General features: G+C 38.3%; 1 protein-coding gene across 1 annotated transcript in view; it reads left to right on the plus strand.

Moving 5' to 3' along the window:
* Positions 1–26249, plus strand: part of ARHGAP42 (Rho GTPase activating protein 42) — a 172730-nt gene that overhangs the window by 91696 nt on the left and 54785 nt on the right. The window contains exons 5-7 of the mRNA XM_083361927.1: positions 10149–10250; positions 13427–13537; positions 25936–26040. Of these exons, the coding sequence (XP_083218053.1) occupies positions 10149–10250; positions 13427–13537; positions 25936–26040 (318 nt within the window). The remainder of the gene's footprint in view (positions 1–10148; positions 10251–13426; positions 13538–25935; positions 26041–26249) is intronic.

Below are 26249 nucleotides of genomic sequence, written 5' to 3' on the forward strand. Positions count from 1 at the left end.
TAGGGGCCGGTGCTCATCTCCGTTTCAAAGCCGAAGAGCCAGCGCTTGTCCGAGGACGTCTCCGTGGTCATGTGGCCAGCATGACTAGACACCAAAGGCGCACGGAACGCTGTTACCTTCCCACCGTAGTGGTCCCTATTTTTCTACTTGCATTTTTACATGCTTTCGAACTGCTAGGTTGACAGAAGCTGGGACGAGTAACAGGCGCTCACTCTGCTACGCGGCACTCGGGATTCGACCCGCCAAACTGCTGACCTTCTGATCGACAAGCTCAGCATCCTAACCCACTGAGCCACCACGTCCCTTGTAGAGATGTTATAGCATAACATAAAACAACGTTATATCAGAATCTGATAGTAATTGATTAGTCTACATAAGTAAAGGGCTGGGCAGCCTTGATTAACCTTCAGATTAATTCATTTGTTTTTCCCCCCTTGTTTTCCCCATTTCTATAAACAGGAAAACATTTGTATACAATCTTTGATGATGAGCATGAGATTGTTTTCCGATAGAAAGTTTCTGGCTCAAAACTACAGGGATTTATGCTGTGATGTTACTTGATAGTTGCAATGAAAAAAAAATTATATTTAGCAGATGCTGTGTTAAATAAATGTTTTTGGTTTTCAATTCTCTCTCTATCCCAGAGAATGTTAGCAAAGAGGAGTATAAATCTGCAAACACTTTATAAGATAAGTAATATTTTCCACTGTTTGTGACTTCAACCTCTTTAATTTAAGGTCATGTAAAAAGCAAACAAAATGATCAAGGGAATGAGATACATCACTTTGAAAAGCTAAACATTTGTTTTTTGGGGGGTGGGGTTATATAAAGGAGATGACATAATTGTTTGTAGGGAAAATGTGTAGAACAGTGATGGAGAATTCACTTCCTTCTCTTATAATAACTAGATGGTTTGGCATGCTGTGAAATTTTGAAAGAAATTTAAGCCTTAAAAATAAGTATTTTATATACAGTAAATAATTAAGAGGTAAATAGCTCTGTAAGGAAATATTGGTGGATCTAATCTAATTTAAATTACTCTTTTCCAATCCAGAAATGTGTTGGGACTATAAATCCCAGAATTTCCCAAAATATTTGAGAAGAATAATTGGATAAAAATGGAATTAAACCACCAAAAATATCTTGTACTGGATGAGAAAAAGTCTTTTGGTACTTACATGGGTTCATAAGTAACAACAGTTAGCAATTCCTTTACACCAAAAGTATCTTTGTCTGCAATTGTGACAGAATTGCAAAAGGAGAGCTGTCTAATCCTAGGGAAAGATGTAGTTGCTTTTAAGAGCTATGTCCCCAATTTATTTGATGCACATTTTGTTTTCAAGTCATTTGCCAATCCTTTTTATCTCTCATTAAAAAAAAAAAACCTGGCTACTGTAAACTGTTTTTTTCTTTTTCTTTTTTAAAATTATGTTATATTGTTTTGAACTAATCACAGAGAGACTGTGGGAAAGTAACTCTAAGCAAGAGCTTCAAAGCCTGGCTCAGCCACTTGGCTTGAGACTCCAATGGATGAATTTTACATTGGGGGTAGTTGATAGATTAATAACAGTTCCCACCCACCCCTCCGTCTCATTCTATTCCCTTCCTCCCCATCTTTTTGATTACGGCTCAGTAATTGGGATCTTTGTAGTCTTTTATTTACCGTATATCATCTAGGTTTTGGGCAATTGTATCTTTTTAATGGGACGCGGTGGCTCAGTGGGTTAGGATGCTGAGCTTGTCAATCGGAAGGTCGGCAGTTTGGCGGGTCGAATCCCGAGTGCCGCGTAACAGAGTGAGCGCCTGTTACTCGTCCCAGCTCCTGCCAACCTAGCAGTTTGAAGGCACGTAAAAAAATGCAAGTAGAAAAATAGGGACCACTACGGTGGGAAGGTAACAGCGTTCCGTACGCCTTTGGCATCTAGTCATGCCGGCCACATGACCATGGAGACGTCCTCGGACAAGCGCTGGCTCTTCAGCTTTGAAACGGAGATGAGCACCGGCCCCTAGAGTTGGAAACTACTAGCACGCATGTGCAGGGCAACCTTTACCTTTACCTATCTTTTTAATATTATGAGCCACCCAGAGTTACCCTGTGGTAAAAAGGAATGATGACCAATAAATTTTGCAAATAAATAAGCAAGAAAGGAAGCAAGCAAGCAAGATTCCTTGGTTAATCCTATGCCAGCATTAAGCTCTTTTGCTATCTCCAGGGAACCAAAACAAGTCATCTTCCACTTCTAATGCTCTCCAACCATGTAATTCAACCTGGATTTTAAGATCACTGTGGGAACTTGGGAGTCTGTAATACTTCCTTCTTCTCCTGAGATAAGCAAGCAGTCTTTCATCAGTAACATGTTTTGCAAGTTATATCCCTGTAAGCAAATGTTTACTATTAATGATACCTTTTTACAACGGTGGCCTGCCTCTTTTTTTGTCCAGGCAAGTATTACACACACAACTTCCTATTGTGTGATGACTCAGTAGTTGAGCACATGTTTAGCATGAAGATCACTGTTTCAATCCCTGATGACAAGAAGATAAGAAAAAAAAAGCTGTTGCTAATCAGAGTAGATGGTTAAATAGATCAAATGATTAAAGCAGTGGGGGTTCAAACTTGGCCCTTTTATGACTTGTGGACTTCTGTGGAGAGAGGTTTTTCCGTGGACCAGAGGGTGCATGGTTTTGTGTGCTTCCCGCATCTCACAGATGGGGCTTTGTTTGTGCGGACCGGTTGCTGGCATGCTATGGCCTGATACTGGTCCACAGACTGGGGGTTGGGGACCCCGATCTAGGTAACCAAGTAAAAGTAAGTAAGTAGTTCTTTGCAATCCTGCCCCTGCAGTCTTACAGGATGAAGCAAATCTGTTCCAAAAGAAATGATTATAGGTGCTTCATGATATTAATGAACATTGATTAATCATTTGAATTTCCTGCTTTTTTCCCTGCCTTACACTCAACATACATGTCCACCACATGCTATTCAAGATATGCAACCAGGTATACTTTGTGAAACCCATTTTTTTCCTGAGATACAATATTGCTTGAAATACAGTATTTTCCTGAGATATAGTATTGCTTGAATATTGGCAGAATATCCATTATGTGAAAGGTCCATGTTTTGATTCTTGCAAACTTCTAATGCAGATGGTTCAGCAAACCCATCTCAAGACAGAGGGTCCAATTTACAAACTACACTGAATCTTACTGTTCTTGTTGTTGTTAGTTGCGAAGTCGTGTCCCGCCCATCGAGACCCTATGGACAGCGTTCCTCCAGGCCTTCCTGTCCTCTACCATCTTCTGGAGTCCATTTAAGCTGACACCTACTGCTTCAGTGACTCCATCCAGCCACCTCATTCTCTGTCGTCCCTTTCTTCTATTGCCCTCAACCTTTCCCAGCATGAGGCTCTTCTCCAGTGAGTCCTTCCTTCTCATTAGGTGGCCAAATTATTTGAGTTTCAGCTTCAGGATCTGGCCTTCTAAAGAGCAGTCGGGGTTGATCTCCTCTAGGACTGAACACCTTGCAGTCCAAGGGACTCGCAGGAGTGTTCTCCAGCACCATAGTTCAAAGGCCTCAATTCTTTGGCGCTCAGCCTTTCTTATGGTCCAACTTTCACAGCCATACAATGCAACTGGGAAGATCATGGCCTTGACTATATGCAATTTTGTTGGCAGGGTGATGTCTCTGCTTTTTAGTGTGCTGTCTAGATTTGCCATGGCCTTCCTCCCCAGGAGCAAACGTCTTTTAATTTCTTGGCTGCAGTCCCCATCTGCGGTGATCCTGGAGCCCAGGAAAATAAAATCTGTCACTACCTCCATTTCTTCCCCATCTATTTCCCAGGAATTGAGATGGCCGGATGCCATGATCTTGGTTTTCTTAATGTTAAGTTTTGAATCTTACTAGGCTCATCCAAAAAGGACCCCAAACAGCAGCTTCTCTTAAATTGGTATACGTTTCCAATTGTATCATTTTAAGAGACTAAAGAAGAATTGCACAACAATGGATTCAGTACACTAAGGTACAAATGGATCCCAAATGCAAAAGAATTAGCAGTTAATTTTGACAGGCAGGAACAAATGCTTATAGTGGATGAAAATTGCTTTTTATTTCCCAGTTTTATTGGGAGTAGGATTTTCTTTTTGTGCTGTTTTGGGGAAAAAAGGATTTAAAGGATTATGAAAAGAATGCTGGTATTCTATAGTGACATACAATATTACTAGTTTATTGACTATGAAGTACAAGTAATTGCTTTTGGGAGGCAGGTAAGAAGAGATTTCTTGACATAGTTGAAAATGCTCTGATTTCCCACAAAACATATCCCCTTGCTGCTAGAAAATATGGACTTTTGCTTCTCTTCCACCTTTATTGTGATTTTCTTTGAATCTTAAGAGGTTGAAATGGGGGCTTCCATTAAAAAGAAAGCATGTATTTTTATTGGCAGTTAAAGCTGGGCATTTTGTTCTTGCTGACCCATAAATTTGAAAGTTAGTGGTTTTGTATTAGAAGTGTTCTGGGAATATTTGTCAAGTAGTTTTATTTCCAAAGCTGAAAAGACTGGCTTACTAATTTTTTTATTGAGAAATTCTCAACAGTGAGATCTTAAGTCTCAATAAAAATGAAGATATAAATCAGCTGAAATGTGTGATGAATGGCTCTGACATCTACTAAGAGTACTTTACTACTAAGGGTATGTACTTTTCTTCTGGCATTGGAATAAAAAAAAAATGCCAGCATGTGGTAAGAATAGAGACAATTAAAAAGCTGTATTGCTGCTTTCCAGTAAACGGACCTCTCAGGTCACTGGATGATCTGGTAACAGGAAATCATAGTTAAGTTCTTTTTTCTTTTTTTTCAAAAGAGATGGTTTCAAAAAACATTGAATCTTAAGGTAGGTGAACTATTGCCCTTACTGTAACAGACTATCTTTTGTTTCCCCTTCTTGGAGGGAGGTTGGAATTTTCATTGACTGTGTGTAGGTAACATTGGGAAATGTTTACAGTTTATCAAAGCACATTAATGACTTAACCATTTGGTAGAGGAATTTATTTGGGGTTCTCCGGAATTCTTCATCGACTGTGGGGTGCTACAAAGAACAAGAGGTGCCAGGAAAGATCGAATCCCCACCCCACCCCGGCAAATTAAGGTAGAGGAAGCTCATTTCCCCGCACCTCTTGTTCTTTGTAGCACCCCACAGTGGATGAAGAATTCCGGAGAACCCCAAAGAGGGAGACGGTTTGTTGAATGCAAAGTATTCAACCTACTGTGGCTTTTGTTTTTTTTTCCCCAGTAGGTTAATACCATTATCTTTTGCCCTTTGTGGAATCCACCAGAATAAATTCCTGTACCAAATGGTTAAGTCATTAAGAATCTTTATTTTATAATTTAATCTCCAGCCATTCTTGTAGACGGAATGCCTTTATTAGCAGCAAGTATAATTGGTGTCAGATTTCACCTATATTCAAGGAACAAAGACCTCTCGGCTTCAAAAACAAAAGCCATTAGTCTCCCAATCTGTTTCTCATCACCAACAAAAAAAAAAAACCTCACAAGCACCAGGTCCTGGCAGGAACAAAACAAAAAACTAGTAAGCAAATCCAGAAAATACTATTAGGTGTTACTTGGTAAATCATCAGGCTAAATATATGATATTACCTTGTAATTGGAAATAAGGTTTGGGAAGAATTTCCATCTTGCAGTTTCTGTGCTGATCCACAAAGAGCATCTGCTCATCTCTACTTCATAACTTGTTAGTGGTTGCATATTTTTGCATGCAAATCATGGCTGAGATTTCAAGGCTACAGTCCTGTGGCTTGTGAGACTTAATACAGGGAATTTATTTGTAAGAAACCCAACAATCAGCAATTTATAGAGCTGTGAGCAAGTTAGTGATGAAATTATCATTATTTCTTCCCAGTTTGATGTTTTACATATTACTTACTTATCTGCAGCATATGTGACAATGTCCTTATTATCATAATTTAGTATAATTCAGTATAGAACACTACGCCAATTATTGAATTCATAGGTTACAAGATGGTAATAGTGCTTCTAGGTACTTGTTGTCTTCTAAGTATTGGTTTTATTTTTCTTCAGTGAATCAAATTTGCACTGGTTGACTAGATGGTACAATAATACTAATACTTTCTGTTGAGGGCCAGTTTGGTATAGGTGTTAAAAGCCACAGGCTAGAAGCTGGGACACGGTTGAGGGACTTTGCTTAGTGAGTCTCTTAGCTCAAGGAAGAAAAACACAATGATAAACCACTGCCAAAATGTTGACTGCAGGGATTGGTCCAGGCAGTTGCCAAAAGACAAAGACGGACTCAAAAGAAACAGAAATGTGACTTTCAGTTAATGTTGTCTTCTTGTTAAATTTCGAAGAAATGTATCTATACCATTTTCATTAATACTTGTAGAGCTGACACATGTGAAATTCATGGCATTTGCAAGCAAGTAAACGGCTTGCCACACAGAACAAGGCCCTTTTATGAACAGAGCTACAGATTTTATACAACAGGCTAGCATTATTTTTACAAATAGTTGGTTGAGTGAAACAATATGATTAATAGGACCCAGTATTGTAAAGAATTCATTGCTGAAGTTCTGCTTTCACTGGGAAATTCCCCTTGCATAGTTCAGGGTATCAACAGTTGCATCACATCAATCATTGAACAATACTATATGATCTGTTCCACTGAACTGACTTACTTATGACATGTTCTAATTTCTTGGGTTTTGTTGCAAATATGTTGGCAAACTGGATAAATAAAAAGAGAGAGATCCATTTTTTTCTGTTCCCCTACTTAGACTCCCCTACTTATATTCTCCTAAGGTAACTGTTTCTTCCTTATAAGTTATTTTTGGGGTTTTAGTAGATGACAACATTCATTTTAACATGTTGAACAATTCAGCATATTCTTTCTTCACAATAGTCAAAGAACTTATTATCTACTGCCAGATTATACTGCTTGAAATACTAATATTAATAGTCCATCTCAGTTTTCTACATTATTCACTGATTAGGAGGGATATTCTAGATTTTGAAACATGAATCTTTCCTATCTCTATTATGAGACACACAGCCTGGGTTGGTCTGTACACAAAATGTCTGTCTGTTGTTTGCTCCTTATCTTTCCTTTGCATTGACCTGATCTTTGAATGGCTTATAAAAATTTTGGGCAAAGGATTCTCAGATCATATAAGTGCTGCTTTAGATTTATAGATTAAGCAGTAGACACAGGAGCACCCTCAATCTTGACCCATAGCAGTGATAGCAAAGATGACACCATATTACTGCAGATAGCCGGGTAATCAAAGTTATCTGTGGGAAAAGATGACCTTAGTTAATTGAACTCAGGTTGGCATCCCGTGACAGCAGCTCTTAATAAAGTAGGAGAGAGTGAACACATGGAGATCAGTAAAAGAGTGATGTAATTTGAACAATTCAGTGAGAGGTACTTATCAAGAATAGTTTCAGTTAACATAAGCAGAGTCAGTACTTCCAACTTTCCAAGTATAACTTCTGTTAAATTCTCCACTTATTGTGTAATAAACATTTGGAATTCTTTGTAAACAAAGGTCCAGTTGTTCCTCTTGATTTTTATATTAAACTGAAATTTTGATAACAGCATCAACAATTGCGCATTCTGTATTTATGGAGATGTGTGGTGCTATTAGCTCTCCCTTGCTCTGAATTCCATTCTTCCAAAGTTATGTTTGTAAACTTAGTTTAAACTTCAGCAGCTGTGTATGTTGCTTGGCTTCTGTATATTTTAACATACAGCTGGAATACATATGAAATTGTTGACTTCACCTGAAAAGTGACTTGGGGTAAAATGAGAAGACTTCCTGAAAGAGATAAGCATTAACAACGTGAGCTATTGGCTCTTGAACCAACTTGTTCTATCTTGCAGAGTTTGTGAGTGACATGTGAAAGCATAAAAGTGCTCATCTTATGCTTCCTGCCAAATCATACGGGAATTTATATCCAGTTGTCCCTGGATGTTTCCTGCAAGGGATAATCTCATACAGTTAAAAATGGATCAGTAGGGATTTTTCACTAGCTGTTTGTCACCCCTTTCTCCCCAAAAAGTTGATATGGGTATTCAGGAAAAATGTAATGATCAACATTGCTCTGAGCCAGACTTCTCTGTCTGGATGTGGGCTGTGGTGCCAACTGAGTCATCAACATTTTCCAAAACTGACCTAATGATTTTTTTCTGTTTGAAAAACTAACCTGCTTTATGTTCTTTTTCTTTTAATTAAAACTCTGTTTATCTAATTATCCATATAAAATAATGCAAAATGAGAATTTTGCCTTGCCTGGTATAAAGAAAACATATAGGCAGGTGACTAGTAATACATTAATTGAAGAATGAAGCTTCCTATCTTTAAAAAAAACCCTGAAAGTCAGAGTGTTTTACTTTTCTTAAATATTTTCAGAACTTTAGGATGTTTTTGCTGATTGTGAAGACTACCATAAAGCTCACAGATCAATATGACACCTACATGATTATGACCCATTTGACCTTCAGAAGGCATTCATGGCAACTCAGAATTTCAGTCATTTTTTTAAATGCAAATGTAAAAAAAATGAAATTGACATAACACTTGTATGGAAGCAAAGCATCTATTGTGATTTGATGATCTCCCAAAATCATCAAACCATAGAGAAATACGCTGGAGACTATAGGCCGTGACCTACTCAGCCACATCATTGATCTCCAGCTCATTGATAGGGAACCAGAAATCATGGTTTACAAACCAGAACCAAAGAAATCACATTATCCATTATTCCAATGCATGAACACATCCATGTATGATGGCTAGGTTCATACTAATGCTCATTTGTATAATTGTTTCAGCTAGATGAGGAAAATCAGTTTATTTAGAACTCATAAGCAGTTATCATGCTAGATATTGTCTTTATAAGGCACATTATTTTCCATAGGCCTAATATACCCAAACATTAATGTAAAGCATCCGGCATGACTTGGACATGGGAAAGAGGTGCTTTATCATTATGCATTCTCACATACCTAGTATGCTGTATTGAATAATTTCAGACAGGAGAGGTATTTAGAATAATATCTTGCCCTTTTTGCCATTGATAATTACAGGCAGCATGGTAGCATTAGCATTAGCTTAGCATTCATTGCCATCATTCTACTTAGTTTTAATTTATCCAGCATACATATAAATGTGCTCATAATTTGGGGCTTTCAGATCTTTGGGTCCACCAGATCCAAAGGGGGATGCCATTCTTTGCTGTCATATAATGGGAACCAATTATGAAAGTGCAATACAGTACAATACAATACAATACCAGATTTGGAAGGGACCTTGGAGGTCTTCTAGTCCAACCTCCCCTGCTCAGGCAGGCCCGTGGGCCAGATGTGTCATGCCGAAACAGCACCCACCCCATTGCCGGCAATGGAAAAAAGTCACGATATGTTGCATCACGTGATGTTGCGAGTTTGACACCCTGCTCTGTACCATTTCAGAAAAAGGGTTGTCCAATCTCTTCTTAAAAACTTCCAGTGTTGGAGCATCCACAACTTCTGGAGGGAAGTTGTTCCATTGATTAATTGTTCTCACTGTCAGGAAATTTCTCCTTATTTCTAGTTGCTTTTCTCCTTGATTAGTTTCCATCCATTGCTTCTTGTCCTACCATCAGGTGCTATCCTGTAACAACTCATCATATGATTGGCTGTTGAGGACTTCAGCTCTGAAGGAGAAGACATTTTAGGGCATGCCGGGGTCCTTTTGGCAACTCTTTGAAGCAGCTGCATCCTTTCTCAATATCATGCAACTGTCATGCCCATCTAAACTGCAATCCTGGGGGGGGGGAGAGAAACACATTTGGTTTAAGGAGTTACTAACTTATCAGCAATTATAGGTTCTGATGTTGCCTTTTCTCTTTTAATCTAAAGTCTGTTCATTATAGAAACAATGATTGAAGTGGTGTGAATGACACATTTTGCATTTAAACTATGTGTCTTCACAGCAATTGTTCAGTTTTGATCTCTCATATTTAAGCCACCATTTCTAAGTTCTGGGCAGAGAAAGGAACTTTTTTTTAACTTTATATCATAAGCATTTTTTTTATTTTACAATTCTTTATTTTTATAAGTGTCTTTATTTTCCAGGAAGGAAAGAAGAAGTTTGACAAAGAAAGTGAAAAGTATTATTCCACTTTGGAGAAGCACTTAAATTTATCAGCTAAGAAAAAGGAGTCACACCTGCAAGATGTAAGTTTTTTTTGCAACTGGGATTTTGTATTTTCAACTTTAAATGGAGGAAATTAAAATATATTTTGAAAATATTTTCCCCAGAGCAGAAATGAAAGTAATTTGAAATAAATATATGAGGTCAAGTTGATGTTGTTTTTAAAGGAGTGTTTGTCTGTTTTAATAATTTAAATATGTCTGACTGTGTTTCTTTTATGACCAAGATATATAAGTTCTGGATTTATTTATTTTTTTCCTTTATGTTATCTTTGACAAGAGGTTACTGAAGAAGGGTTAATAATAATAATAATAAGTTGGAAGGGACCTTGGAGGTCATCTAGTCCAACCCCCTGCTAAGGCAGGAAACCCTATACCATTTCAGACAAATGGCTGTCCAGTCTCTTCTTAAAAACTTCCAGTGTTGGAGCATTCACCACTTCTGGAGGCAGGTTGTTCCACTGGTTAATTGTTCTAACTGTCAGGAAGTTTCTCCTTAGTTCTAGGTTGCTTCTCTCCTTGACTAGTTTCCATGAATTTAAAAGAATTAATATACAATGATCACTTGTCAGATAAAAGTTAGGCTACCTCGTGCCATTAAATTTAGGGTTGAAAGACTGGGATGCACTATTTGTATGTTTAGATTTGTCATTATTTTGAAACATAGCAGACGAACAGAGTTGGAAGGGACCTTGGAGGTCTTCTAGTCCAGTGCCCTTGTCAAACAATTTTATTTCAATTAAAACATCAGTTTTAATTGTTTGAAACAAAACTGCTAATGGTACATTGCAGAACATAGATGTCATTTTTTAGTAATTATTTCTTCAGATTGGTAGTGGTGCTTGGTCTAGTATCTGTCTCATTTTTTTTCCAGCTGTTATAACAGAAGAGTAGAACAGCAAGTAGAAAAAATCACCAGATTACTGCTATTTCCTGTTATTCACTATTAGATTGTCAAGCTAAACATTTCATAGCCCACTGAGGATTCTAGAATGTTGCCCACAGACGCACCCACTCATTCCAAAAAGAGGGGGTGAAAGTGTTGGGTAGGGTATGACTGTCAGAAGTCTAACTTTTTTATTATTTTTGTTGGGCTTTGCAATTTTTAATGATTTATTCCTCAACAACATTATCATCCTCCACTCCCTATAAACATCCTTCAGTCTGGTTCATGGGGAATACATTACCATCATCCGTAGGGTGAAACCCAACATTCATACTAGCATGATGTAACATGATGTCATCCAATTGTTTTGAAAATATGCTTCACACTCCCTGATCATTGATTGTGCTGGTTGTTCTGATACTGGAAATCCAATATACAGGTAATCCTTGACTTACAACAGTTCGAAAATTACAAAGGCACTGAAAAAAGTGACTTACGACCATTTTTCACAGTTGAGGCATCCCCATGGCCAGGTGATCAAAATACAGACACTTGGGAACTGATTCAAATTTATGATGGTTGAAGTGTTCCAAAGTCATGTGATCACCTTTTGTGACCTTCTGACTAGCAAAGGCAATGGGGAAGTCAGATTCACTTAACAATTTACTAACTTAACAACTATGGTGATTCACTGAACAAATGCAGCAAGAAAGGTCATAAAGTGGGGAAAAACTCATTTAACAACTGTCTTGCTTAGCAACAGAAATTTTGGGCTCAATTGTGTTCATAAGTCAAGGACTACCACTACCTAGTAAATGCCATAATAGAAAAGACTGGATTACACCTTACTTTTTGGTGCATTGAACCCCAAAATTGTCCTCTGTATTTTCCAGAAGTTCTCTAAGGTTGCTAAAGTTTTTTTTGTGATTAACTTTATCTCAATAGACAGTTACCCAAAGTGAAGGACATTAATTGCTTATAAGTCCTCTGGACATCTACTGAATGATCTTGTTGTTGTTGTTGTTAGCTGCGAAGTCGTGTCCGACCCATCGCGACCCTATGGACAACATTCCTCCAGGCCTTCCTGTCCTCTACCATCTTCTGGAGTCCATTTAAGCTCACGCCTACTGCTTCAGTGACTCCATCCAGCCACCTCATTCTCTGTCGTCCCCTTCTTCTATTGCCCTCAATCTTTCACAGCATTAGGCTCTTCTCCAGTGAGTCCTTCCTTCTCATTAGGTGGCCAAAGTATTTGAGTTTTAGCTTCAGGATCTGGCCTTCTAAAGAGCAGTCAGGATTGATCTCCTCTAGGACTGACCGGTTTGATCGCCTTGCAGTCCAAGGGAATGATCTTACTAAAGTACTATTGATTCAATGGGATTTGTAGAAGTATCTGTCTTTGGCTTGAGACCAGTAAAAATGCCCTATGCATTCCTTAGTTCTTTGAAGTCTTTGCTTTATAAATCTTGATCGTATAATAAATAGTTTCTAGACTGACTTTATCATTTATCCATATTTCACTGAATAAATTTTAGATGTGGGTTGTAGAATTAATGTACATTCGTGAGGGACAGTGCATTTCTTTTTAACTTCTTTCTTTATAATCCTTCCTGTTATACTTCTGAATCTGAGTTCTGATAATGATGGCTGACCATCATTATTTATATGGATGGATGGATGGATGGACGGACAGACAGACAGCACATGATTACACAATGAACCTCTGCTCACTTTTAACTCATGGAGATTTATATAGTACTTTTTCCTTTTCTTTTCCATAAGAGGAATATATTTCGTCTAACAATTAATTTGAGTTTGATCTAACTTACTCCAGTCTTTAACATAATCATTTATGTTCTTGATCGGAGAAAATTCTAAATAAAACTAAGTTACATCGGAAGTAACTCCCCCCCAAAAAAAAAACCCCTAAGAACTATTTCTTGCTCTGATTTTTTTTAATAGTTCTCAGACCAAATAATTCATCATGTCTGAAAATAAGAGTGAGTTTACTGTAGCAACTCTTTGATTAGGTCATTGCATTTCCTTTCATGGAAATGTGAATCTCAGATGATTGTATACTTTGCAGTACTTAGGTTTGCATGCTGATCTATCTATTCCTATAGATTTCTTTTTATTTATTTGCTTCTCCTAATCCAGTAGAATGCCTAACCATGAGAATTTATCTTGTGTTTCCTTTTTATAGGATATATTAAACTGTTATGGCGCTTCTGTTTCATAAGACTTTCCTGACACAATTATAACAACACTAATAATAAACTGTATATTTTACAATCATTTTATGTTTCAATTTTAGGCAGATACCCAGATTGACAGAGAACATCAAAATTTTTATGAAGCATCATTAGAATACGTCTTCAAAATCCAAGAAGTACAAGAGAGAAAGAAGTTTGAATTTGTTGAGCCTGTAAGTTTTAATAATCCTATTTGCTATAGCCAACATGCTTCTACATACAGACCAAAATACAAATAATTCATAGGATTGATAGACTAGGCTACTTTTCCATAATATTCAACTTCCAACTCTGTTATTCTATATTCCTAAATGTAGATTGTAACATCTCAACTGAGCTAAAGCTAACTAGCGGTCAAGCTATCTAAATATTGGTTACTTTAATAAGGACCTGCTAGTGAAATTCTAAAGAGTCTTATGATTCCTAGTGGATGCAGTTCTTAATAACCAGGATTATACCCTCTCAAGGAATGTAAATCAGGTAAAATATATGAGTCAAAATTTCTCCCATAAACAACTGAAAGTCTAAACTAAATCATGTTTTTTAAAAAAAAAAAGTTCACAGAAAGGTTTTCTCATCCACTGTGGAATAAAATTGCATATGGCTTGCCATCTATCTGTGTGACATTTTAATGGCAGTGCTTTTTGTGCAACTAGAATTTCATAATGTAAAAATTGGCTAAAATGCTTGCCAGAGAAACTGTTCTTCAGGTTTCAATAAATCTATTTGACCTTTTATTTAAGAATAATAAAGAAGAATATGGAAAATATTTATAAAAGTGGAACTATTATGCTCCAGCCCGGTTCTTTTAGCAAATAATTTCAGCCAAATAATTTCTAAATAGATTCGACCAAAGTCAGGTTGTAGGGGGCGTAATATAGATAAAATTGAACTCTGAAAAAAAGAGAATATATGTATCTCAGGGATGAATTGTGGAGTCCTTGCTGGTTTCTGAGCTTGGATGTTTGCTTGTTGATGTTTCATTGTCCAACTAGGTAACATCATCAGTGTTAGTGAGTACAGATAGTTCTTAATTTACAATAGATTGTTTAGTGACTGTCCGAAGTTATAACAGCACTGAAAAAAGTGACTGATGACCGTTTTTCACACTTACAACCATTGCAGCATCCCCACAGTTATGTGATGAGACACTTGACAACTGACTCATATTTATGACAGTTGCAGTGGCCTGTGGTCATGTGATTGTATTTTGCGACCTACTGACAAGCAAAGTCAATGGAGAAGCCAGATTCCCTTAACAACCGTGTTAATAACTTTAACAACTCTGGCAAGAAAGGTCGTAAAATGGGGCAAAATTCACTTCATAAATGTCTCACTTAGCAATGGAAATTCGGGGCTTACTTGTGGTCGTAGGTCGAGGACAAATAAGCAAACCCCACATGAAACATCTGAGAGCAAACAACCAAGCTTAGAGGACATCAGGACTCCACAAATTGAATTCTGATCTTCCTCCTGTTGACTCTTTTCAGAGCAGTCAGGATATAGCAAAACACAATGACTGAAAGCATAAAATTTATATCTTCAGTGGCTGCATTGATGGCCCAGCTTCAGAGGATTTGGGTTTGATGAGCACGGGAAGGGCAGCAGTTACCAGTCTTCCTTACAAGAAACAAACAAAAGAGAAGTTCTGCAAACTTTAATTGCACAACTGCTAGTGACACAATTTCACCCCATAACCATTTTCAAGAGATCTCTAACTGTAGATGAGAATGTGTGCTTAACCACTTTAGCTGATGTCTCATGAAAAGTGTATTTATAAACAGTTCTGTTTTATTAAGTAGAGCCACAAAAGATTATGAGCCGTCTCGCATATAACGATGCATCCCCCGATTGTTCCAATCGTACAAAATGACACTTTTGAAAAACCTTGGATTTGAATTAATAAGTAATTAATGTAATTAATCTATAGTGGCTCGTTTGGAACTTGGTACTGCAACTGTGCAGCGATGAACATGTTTAATGTTTTGTTGGAGATAATTATATGTTGATCCACAAACATTAACCTTTCTCTGAATCCCTAAATTAACCAGTTCAATAAATCAAAGTTTAACACAGCTCAAACCATGAGTGTGCCAGTAACTTTAAGGCTCCAGCCAACAAAACACAGTATCTGAAACCTCAAATAGTCTTGTATTTATTTTTATGTAATGTTGTTGACCCTGAGATTGTTTGGTCATCTCATTCTCACAGGAAGACGATTTTGGTAGGAATTTAACCTCTACCCTTCAGTTCATCAGCCAAGCAGTTATTATCTTCCTAGTTCCTCTTTTAAAAAAACTAGGGAAGAGAGAGAAAAAGTAACAGCTACCGCGAAATATATTTGAATAATCAGTTTTAAACAAAGTTGCTGGCAATCTGGCAAGAGAGGAGAGGCAAGTGACTTTTGATAACCATCACTCTGTCAATAAAAAGTGGAATAGTTATCAGGAGTTCTTTGGTATTCGTCTGTGCATATATTTTTAGAAGGGGTAGTCTTAAACAATTCAAGTTTGTCTGCCAAGAAGAAATTTATTTAGGATGGTTTTGCTGAAGCTGGGTGGCTCTTAAAGTGGTGGCTGTTTCTCCAGCAGCTTTTTCCAGTCTGGACATTCTCCAGATGTTTGGACTTTTAACTCTCAGTTCCTTAGCCAGTATGGCTATTACTATGGAATTGAAGCATTTGAGGAGTTGAAAGTCCATAAATTTGAAGAATAAAAACGGGGACATAATACGTCAGGGACAAGCAACTATTGTTCCTTTACGGCCTGTGGACTTCAACTCCCAGAATGACACAGCTAGCTCAGGAATTCTGAGAGTTGAAGTCCACAGGCCGTAAAGGAACCATAGTTGCCCACCCCTGTGATAGGTTTTCTGGTGTGGGAAGCTCATATCTTTTTTTTCCCCTGAAATCTGCTCTGCTCAGCAAATAATTCCAACTATCCCTAGGACCTAAATTTACTCCTTTAAAACGTGAAGTTGGTAGAAAACATTGTTTAAATGTCTACAAGTTGTTTATAGATGGAGAGCCATCCTGGCCTATATAGCAACTTGGATTGCCTATCCAAGAATGCTACTTGATCCACCAAGAAGACTTCAAACAATGTAAGGAAAAGGATGCTGACCTGCAACTGTGGTGTTGCTATAAAAAATTATTCAGACTTTTTTTTCACTGAACATAGGCATTTTCTACACAGTTTCTTGAACTGATACAGCTAGAAATAAAACAGATTACAAAATGGCAAGTTTGGATTCCCTGCATGGGGATAGAAGGGTTACGGTGTAGCATAACGACTCTTGGAAGAAGCATTACTACGGGTAGATAATATGTTCCTTTTCGTTTCTGATCTCTGTGCATCTCATAAGTGGGTGAAATACTTACAAATGCAAGGGCAGGTAGTATCAGAATAAGTGAAGAATGAACTGGCCTGTGGAAACCAGTTTACACTCCAGCCTAAATACCAACTTACAGCGCTTTGTGAAGGCTGAAGGTTGAAGGTTGGGATCATGGAGCTGATCTTCAGATAATTAGCAGTAGCATCTCTGAGGTAAATGGCAGATGGTCCAACAATGCATGCGAAGGGTTAAGTTATGAAAGCCATAAAATGTCATAAGCCAAACCTATGGCGGTATGTTGATCTAATAGAGAGGTATTCTACTTTGATGGAGAATGACAGATTGTCACGAGGTTTTCAAGAAAAGATTGGACAGCCATTTGTCTGGAATAGTATAAGGTTTCCTGCTCGAGTAGGGAGTTGACTGGAAGACCTCCAAGGTCCCTTCCAACCCTCTTGTTCTATGTTCTATATTCTAGTGAAGTATGCCTGAAATTTAAAGGAGTCAACAGGTATGGGGGGAAAAAGAGGTAGAATTAATTCCTGGCTACAGTAGTATATAATCACAAGCTTTGTCAAAAATAATGCAAAAGGAAGCTTTATCCTTGTGAAAAATAAGATCTGGCTAGTTCACCTTGAGGGCAGCCAGCTTGCTGACTTTGCAAGCAGACATGACTATCAGCTTCTTAGGGAAAAAAAATGATCTGAAATCACAATAGACAAAAGGCCCTGAAGGTTTACGGTTCAGAGACATTAGAATAACAAATCCACCTGTTTGTGGAAAATGATGGCAAGAAACTTTCAAATAAGATGTGGTCAATTTCTTAGACTAGAGAGACATCAGGAACAAGAAACTGTCTTTGGAGAAGCGTGTGGATCCAGTAAACGTTGATAGGATAAACAAGGGAAATATTTTCACTTGGCGCTACAACAGAAGATCACCACGTGGGTGGCTTCCTGGCCATCACCAGTACAGTTGAACATCTGGTGTTAATGCTGAAGATGAAGAGACCCTCCACACTCTGAGGCAGTCATCTTAGATACCTAAGTGGTTTAGTGCAAGATTAAATCTGAAGAAGATCAGATTCTGAGGCATTTTCTAATTAACTCTGGAACAGATGAAAGAAAACTGTAAACGGCTACCAAGAAATGATTAATGCGATCATTGTTCCTTCTCTGACACCTTTTACTACCTCCTTAAGAAGCAGGAGGAATAAGAGAAAAAAAGGACCTGTTCACATTTAGTTCCAAGAAGCCCATGTTTCATCCTGCTGTACGCAGGAACTTCAGTCTAACATCTGGCCATGTAAATCCTTTGTACATGAATAACCCACAAGATGAGTAACAAGATAAATCTCCAAATGCTCCAGTCCTAGATATCAAGCACTAAGTACTAGATAATCTGTGGATTTTTTTTAAGAATTGCAAGTTCTTAAGTTATTTATGTAGGGATTGTCTCTGACCTGGTCCAAATTTGTCTAATCTGAAGACTATTCCTGTCCTCTCCTCCACATCAAGATGTGTGACTGGATTTTAAGGGAGAAAAACCGGGTTCCTTGGTACAAGTTTCCTTGAGTTTAGCCCAAAAAGAAGCGTTGAATATAAGTGAGAAGAGATTACCAGCAGTTATGAGGAGGATATCAGTGGAGAATATTTCAAAAAATCAAAACTGGTTCACATCTGTAGCTAGGTTCATACAACCATGCACCTAAGCAAACATTGGCTGCCAAGAGTGGTTCACAGTTATCCACTTCCTCTGTTTCGCAAAGTTAAAGAGGTGCTGTTGAAGAGGTTATATGTAAAAAGGTAAGAATTTTCAAGTTAATGCAGAGGCCTAGATCATTTAAAAAAATAATTGTGCTGAAATGGGCAACAGCTTGGGTCCTTATTATGGAAACAAGAAGCCATTCAGCCATCAAAAGAAAGGTGTGGATGCTACACCTTTGTTATAGTGTTATAGATATTCTGCAGCAGGCATCTTTTACTTTTGCAGCAACACAAGACACTCTAAAATTTGCTAAAGGGGAGTATCTAGACTGATAATGACTTTCTCCAGCAGCAAAGCAGAGTTAACATCTCCTAGGATAGATAGAAATTTCCAGACATAGAAATTTCCATCTCAGATCCATGATTGCATCCAAACACATTTGCTTAGAGGTATCCTCTTCCTCAATTCCTAAATATACAGTCGGTGAGATGCTTGATGATAATATTATGCTATATTTCTCAATATCCTTGAGGCCTTAGTTTCAAAAGGCAGGCAGTATTAGGGTAATATTTCCACAGAAAATGCTTGCTGATTGATTGGATCTCTTGTCCACAAGAGTTGAGAAATTCCCTGGGGGCTATAGTCATAATAATAAAATTTCCAGCCTACAATTACAATTTCATAACTACAAATACAACCATCAAATAAGCAGTAAGCAGTTTTCACAATTAAGTTACATGAAAAATCCTGAAACAGCCAACCAAAAATCAATAAAAATAGATAGCAATATCTGTACATCAAATGCACTTTTAAACAGTTCAGTTTCTTATAATATTCTGAAGCCTAAACAAGGAGGAAATATGAGGAAATAATGGCACATGTTCATTTAGGCCTGGTAATCTAAGTCCATCTGGAGTATTGTTTCCTATCCAAGGTGCCATTTTTTTTCAATCTTGTCTGTCAACCAGGGCATAATGTGCTGATGAGATGATTCTCCTGCTACTGCTTCCACCGGGATCAAATTTGGCACATGGATCAAAGTATGGTTCTCAGTATTTTTGAACCTTGGATTTTTTTCTTTATGTGGTTCCTCAGCCACTCCATTTTAACATTGGATCATAGAAGCAAAAAGAAGGAAGGTCTACTCCTTCAATATAGAGGCCATAAGAATTGAATTTTTTATGACTCCATAAGACTCAGTGAGAAAACCAAGGTCATAATACATAACCATTGAGATGTTGCTTTATTGATGCTCAGGGATCTGCAGGTTTAGGGGCTTGTTCCCAAAATGTTGCCCAGATGTAAAACAAATGGTTAATTTTATAAAGGCTTGTCAAGTGGTGCATAAGTCAGCAATATTTCTCTCAAATACTCCAGGTACTTACCAGGGGGGTAATTTTTTTTGCCACATTTTGTGCATTTTTTGAAAAAAGCCCTAAAAATACAGCAAAAATTTGAAGAAGGCACTAAAGGCAGAGAGAATGGGGATGAAACATAAATATTTATTAACTGAATTGGCCGCCCATCTTACCACAGAATAAAAGCTTGGAAAGTGCTCAGGCAGCCTAAAAAAACTGAAAACATATAGTAAGCATCTCTTGGGCAAATGCAATAAGAGTAGGAGGTTCTGTATTTCCTGCTTTAAAGATCTGAATAATGCTATACACAGGAACAACAAAGCTGGGCAGTAAGTTGTGGAAGACTAAAGCATGATTGAAGTGAAATTTGATAAGTTGCAAACAAGAGCAATTATTTTCTGAATACCTCAAGGTCAAGTTGTAATAAAGAGAAACAAGTATAGGAGCCCTCTCACAGGATCATCTGTTTCTAAAACAAATTAATCAGATTTACATGGGTTGGTAATTTATAGGCTCAACTTCTCCAGTAAATCTCTGGGCTAGTGTTAAATGTGGCAACTGGTTTAAAATTTGGCAACTAGGTTAATCTTCATATTGCTCATATAATAAAAGTTATTCCACTCTTGGTATATCTCTAGAGAAAAAATGATGATGATTGCTTTTAAGGACCTAAATTTCTTAGAAGCTAACTTAGCAACCTGCTGATGACTCATCAGACATTGACTCAAGTTTTCTATGATTATCCCAAGGTTTTAGAATGTGTTTCCTATAAGATCTTTAAGGTGACACTATCTAGTTCAGGCATGTCAAACTGCTGGCCCATGGGCCAGATGTGTCGCGCTGAAACCATGCCCATCCCATTGCCGGCAATGGGGAAAAAATAACGATACGTTGTGCGATGTCATGTGATGGCGCGAGTTTGACATGCCTGATCTAGTTGATCTTGTTTAGACTTGAAGGCTAAGTACTTTCTTTCCTGGTTAGGGCTTGGATGGGTTGTACATGGGTTGTAAACTAAACTGGCAAATTGAAGGAATATCCCAGAAGAGACAAATAACAAGCCTTTTCTATGTTATTGCCAAGAAAACTAAGTAGGCACTAGATATATCTATGAATTCAACTTCAAGACTTTATTTCTTTAGTTGAAGTAGTAACATACTTTGTGGCTTTTATAAAAGTTTTAAAATGCATAGATTATCTGTTGACTTAACTGTTTTAACTTTTTAAAATCTGTTTTCATTGCTTTTATTCACTTAAAGAATCCAGAAAGAAGGATAATTCAGTCATATATATATAATTATGGTAAATTAAAGTGAACATTAATATTATCTACTTTAAGTAACACCAAAATACAAACAACAAATAGATTTCATCTGGCTACTGTGTATTCATGAAAACCACAAAAGAGGTTGCTGTCTGACATTCAGATGGATCCCATGAAAACCAACTTAGTGGCTGAATTCAAATTGGAATAAATAATAGCTAGGATAGCCTAAGGAGACCCAAAGGTTTTGCTTCTTGATTTAACTTCAGTATTGTTTCTAAACCTGGCTGGGTTATAACAATGGGTTATTGCAATAAACCAGTTTGATAAATATTGCATCTGAACTGGGAATTTATATGTCACCATTTGTTGGATCAGAAATAGAAAAAGGATTTTGATTTTTTTGGTAGGTCTCGAAGGAAATTGGAGAAGCTTGTAAACTTACTGTTATTCAGTTTTAAGATCTGAATGGTGTGATTAAAATCCTGCCGGTTGAAAATTAGATTTTAATTACTGAGATCAGATTAAAAACAGTTAATCCTTTCTCCCAACCACATTTTACACACAGATACTTATTAAATTATCTTTACTGCAGGGTAATTTTTGAACAAGCATAATTATCTTCCAAGAAGCAGGTGGCACAAGTGCAGAAGAGGACTTTGCCTATTATATAGTTTGAATGATCCTCCTAGACATGTTCCTCAGGCGCACCCACCCATCCAGAAATGGCTTTTTCTACTTGCATTTCTAAAGTGGGGCAGAGCAAGACCCTCCCAGGATGCCCTGTTTTCTTTAGCCCAACTGTGCTTGACTTCATGTTCTTTTGCTTGCTTTCTTGCTTGGTCTTTCTCCCCACAATTTTTGCATTTGCATCCTCTTACTGTTGGAAGGGAGGGAGGGAGGGAGAGAGAGAGAGAGAAAGAAAAGAAAAAGAAAGGAAAGAAAGAAAGAAAGAAAAAGAAAGAAAGAAGAAAGAAAGTGGCAAAAATCAGACATTCGTTGGGAGCAGCACAGCCAAAAGAAGGTGAAGATGGCAACAGCAGTTTTGTGTTGATGCATGAAAAGGGTACAGCTTGCATAATGATGGCATGACACTGTTTTTCTCATTTTGGACAAAATGTTAGATCATGAAGACACCTGTGGTTGGCAGTAATGGAATGAAAAATGTCTTGCTGCCACAGTTGGGAGACTGTTCAACCTTGTAGACATTACTCCAGGTACAGAAAAACTCTTCATCTAAAGAAGGGGTGTCAAACTGCTGGCCCGCCAACCGGATGCATCATGCAGAAGCCATGCCCACCCCATTGCCGGCAATGGCAAATCCGTCCCGATACGTTGCGCAATGTCACGTGATGCCGCAAGTTTGACATGTCTGACTCTAAAGTGTGTCAGGCTCCAAAAAACAAGAAAGATCGAGACTCTTCTAAGCAGTTTCCTTTGTTGTTCCTCGCCTATAGACAGAAGTCAAACTAAAGCAATTACTTGCACCATAAAACATATATTCTGGGAACCAGTAGGCAGGAGATGTCTTAATTCTCTTTCTCTAAACTCTGCTAACTTTTACTCCTTTGGAATGCATTCCCTCTCTCCTGGGAATCCAGACAATATTCCATCACCAAAGGACACCATATAGGACCTAGTTAGAAAGTTATTTTTTCTTCCTGCTTACTGGTGACTGATATTTCCTCCCTGCCCAACTCACCCACTTTCCAACCTACATATGAATTCAGGTGGAATCGCTTGAGATGAGTCAGGAACCATGTCTGAAATCTTCACAATTACAAGTCTCCAACTGATGAAGATCTGCAGAGACACTTTAGAACCCTTTACCGTTAATTCATGCAAGACATTTTACACCGAAATTTGCTGGATGGTTCATACAGCTCTATAATACTAAACTAGACTAACTATCGCACCATTGCACTCATTTCTCATGCTAGTAAAGTCATGCTTAAAATCCTACAAGCTAGACTTCAGCAGTATGTGGATCGAGAACTACCAGAAGTACAGGCAGGATTTCGAAGAGGCAGAGGAACTAGAGATCAAATTGCCAACATACGCTGGATCATGGAGAAAGCTAGGGAATTCCAGAAAAACATCTACTTCTGCTTCATTGACTATGCTAAAGCCTTTGATTGTGTGGATCATAACAAACTGTGGCAAGTTCTTAAAGAGATGGGAGTACCAGACCATCTTATTTGTCTCTTGAGAAACCTATATGCGGGTCAAGAAGCAACAGTGAGAACTGGACATGGAACCACTGATTGGTTCAAAATTGGGAAAGGAGTCCGGCAAGGCTGTATACTGTCGCCCTGCCTATTTAACTTATATGCAGAGCACATCATGAGAAAGGCAGGGCTAGATGAATCAAAAGTTGGAATTAAGATTGCCGGAAGAAATATCAACAACCTAAGATACGCAGATGATACCACTCTAATGGCAGAAAGTGAAGAAGAACTAAAGAGCCTCTTGTTGCGGGTGAAGAAGGAGAGTGCAAAACTTGGGTTGAAACTTAACATTAAGAAAACCAAGATCATGGCATCTGGCCCTCTCAATTCCTGGCAAATAGATGGGGAAGAAATGGAGGTAGTGACAGATTTTATTTTCCTGGGCTCCAAGATCACTGCAGATGGGGACTGTAGCCAAGAAATTAAAAGACGCTTGCTCCTGGGGAGGAAAGCCATGGCAAATCTAGACAGCACACTAAAAAGCAGAGACATCACCCTGTCAACAAAAGTGCGTATAGTCAAGGCTATGGTCTTCCCAGTTGCAATGTATGGCAGTGAAAGTTGGACCATAAGAAAGGCTGAGCGCCAAAGAATTGAGGCCTTTGAACTATGGTGCTGGAGAAGACTCCTGCGAGTCCCTTGGACTGCAAAGCGATCAAACCGGTCAGTCCTAGAGGAGATCAATCCCGACTGCTCTTTAGAAGGCCAGATCCTGAAGCTAAAACTCAAATACTTTGGCCACCTAATGAGAAGGAAAGACTCACTGGAGAAAAGCCTAATGCTGGGATAGATCGAGGGCAATAGAAGAAGGGGACGACAGAGAATGAGGTGGCTGGATGGAGTCACTGAAGCAGTAGGCGTGAGCTTAAATGGACTCCAGAAGATGGTAGAGGACAGGAAGGCCTGGAGGAACATTGTCCATAGGGTCGCGATGGGTCGGACACGACTTCGCAGCTAACAACAACAACAACAACAAGACTAACATTTATTTATTAAATTTATTTGCTGCCCCTCTCGTTTAGAAGCGACTCTGCATGTATCTGGTCAGCGAGTGCCATATTCTACTGTATGACTTTTCTGCCGTTTATGCATTGACAAAAGCGTTTTGAAGTAGGGATTTCTGAAACTTAAAATTCTTTTTAAGAGATGTAGCAGTTCTCAGTCAATTTGCCATGACTGCCATCTAGTGTCAGGAGTTGTCCAAGAGTAAGGAGATATCTAAAAACAAACACATAATCTGAACCTGCTCACATGGAAGCGACACCTTAATACTGCATTGATATTGAGCTAAGGAGCATGATAGGTATACAAAAAAAGATGGACATCAGGAAAATTAAGGCAACTTACATTCATTTGCAAAAAAATAATAAAAAATCTTCAACCTTGGCTGTGAAATTAGCAGTATTAACAAGCCTTAATAATGCTTTTGATAAAAAGCTTTGCTCACTGCTTAAAGAACGATCCTCTGATTAATTGGAAGCTGGTCTTAAATTTGATCTTACTTTGGACATTCTTCCTAAAACTCAGCCTTTTTGCTACAAACTGGAATGGAGACAGTGCAATTGATTGTTCCTTTATCTCCCACCACATGTGTAAACCTATGTGCTAAGTTTTAGCTATCAAGCTGTCACTCTGAGACAGGTCTGTGAAGTATCTACTGTTAGCAGAAGACCTAAAATATCTTAGTCAATGCTGCATGATCTCTGCAGTTATGGTGAATATTCAGACTCAGTTTCTTACTACATAATTATTTTGAATAAGATACAACTCGAGCTTTTATCTTTGGCTCTCTTTCTTTTCTTTTATCTCTCCCTATTTACCTTTCAAGGGACGCGGTGGCTCTGGGTTAGGACGCTGAGCTTGTCGATCAGATGGTCGGCAGTTTGGCGGGTCGAATCCCGAGTGCCGCGTAACAGAGCGAGCGCCTGTTACTCGTCCCAGCTTCTGCCAACCTAGCAATTCGAAAGCACGTAAAAATGCAAGTAGAAAAATAGGGACCACTATGGTGGGAAGGTAACAGCGTTCCGTGCGCCTTTGGCATCTAGTCATGCCGGCCACATGACCACAGAGACGTCCTCGGACAAGCGCTGGCTCTTCGGCTTTGAAACGGAGATGAGCACCGGCCCCTAGAGTTGGAAACGACTAGCACGCATGTGCGGGGGAACCTTTACCTATTTACCTTTCATGTTCTTTTTTGACTTACCTCCTTATTCCTTAGGACCAGTCAGCCTTTTATTCCTATCCTTGCACCATAGTAGGGGTATCCAACCTTGACAGCTTGCTAGATGGGGAATTCTGGGAGTTGAAGGTCACAAGTCTTAAAGTAGCCAAGGTTGGAAATCCCTGCTGGCCTACCTCCTGATTTCTGACTTTAAAAGAGGCAACATTTGCATCTTGGGCTGAGTTCCATCATGGCATAGCTACAAACCAGAAGACTTGTGCTCACTGCCTCTTTGTGCTAGCAGCCAGCTTCTGAGATGGGCTAACAAACTATGCTTAGAATGATGCGTCAGAGTCTCAATTCTTCTTTGAAAAAGCCAAAAAAAGAAACCGTGTTTTGTTTTAACATTTTGCCCTCTTAATATCTTCACAGACATTGTCAGTTACACAATGGATGTAATGAATTTTAAATGCTTCATTTGAGTTTTGATTCTATTCTTGTTTTTTTCTCTTTTTTTCAGCTTTTGGCTTTTCTTCAGGGATTATTTACATTTTACCATGAGGGATATGAGCTGGCCCAGGAATTTGCACCTTACAAGCAACAGCTGCAATTCAATTTGCAGAATGTAAGACTAAATTTCATCTCCTACCATTTTTTGAATAATTGAATTCCTTTATGATGAATCCCCAATTCAGTTACAATTTTGAAAGCTCCAGAAAATAAAATGAATAATTTCAGGCATAAACGCACAATCGTTCCTGCATTGCTTATTACATTTATTGATTTATTATGAAATTTATTTGTCTCCCATCTCGTGACTCTGGGCAGCTTACA

Source organism: Vipera ursinii (genome assembly GCF_947247035.1).
Source record: "Vipera ursinii genome assembly, chromosome: 4".
Lineage (NCBI taxonomy): Eukaryota > Metazoa > Chordata > Lepidosauria > Squamata > Viperidae > Vipera > Vipera ursinii.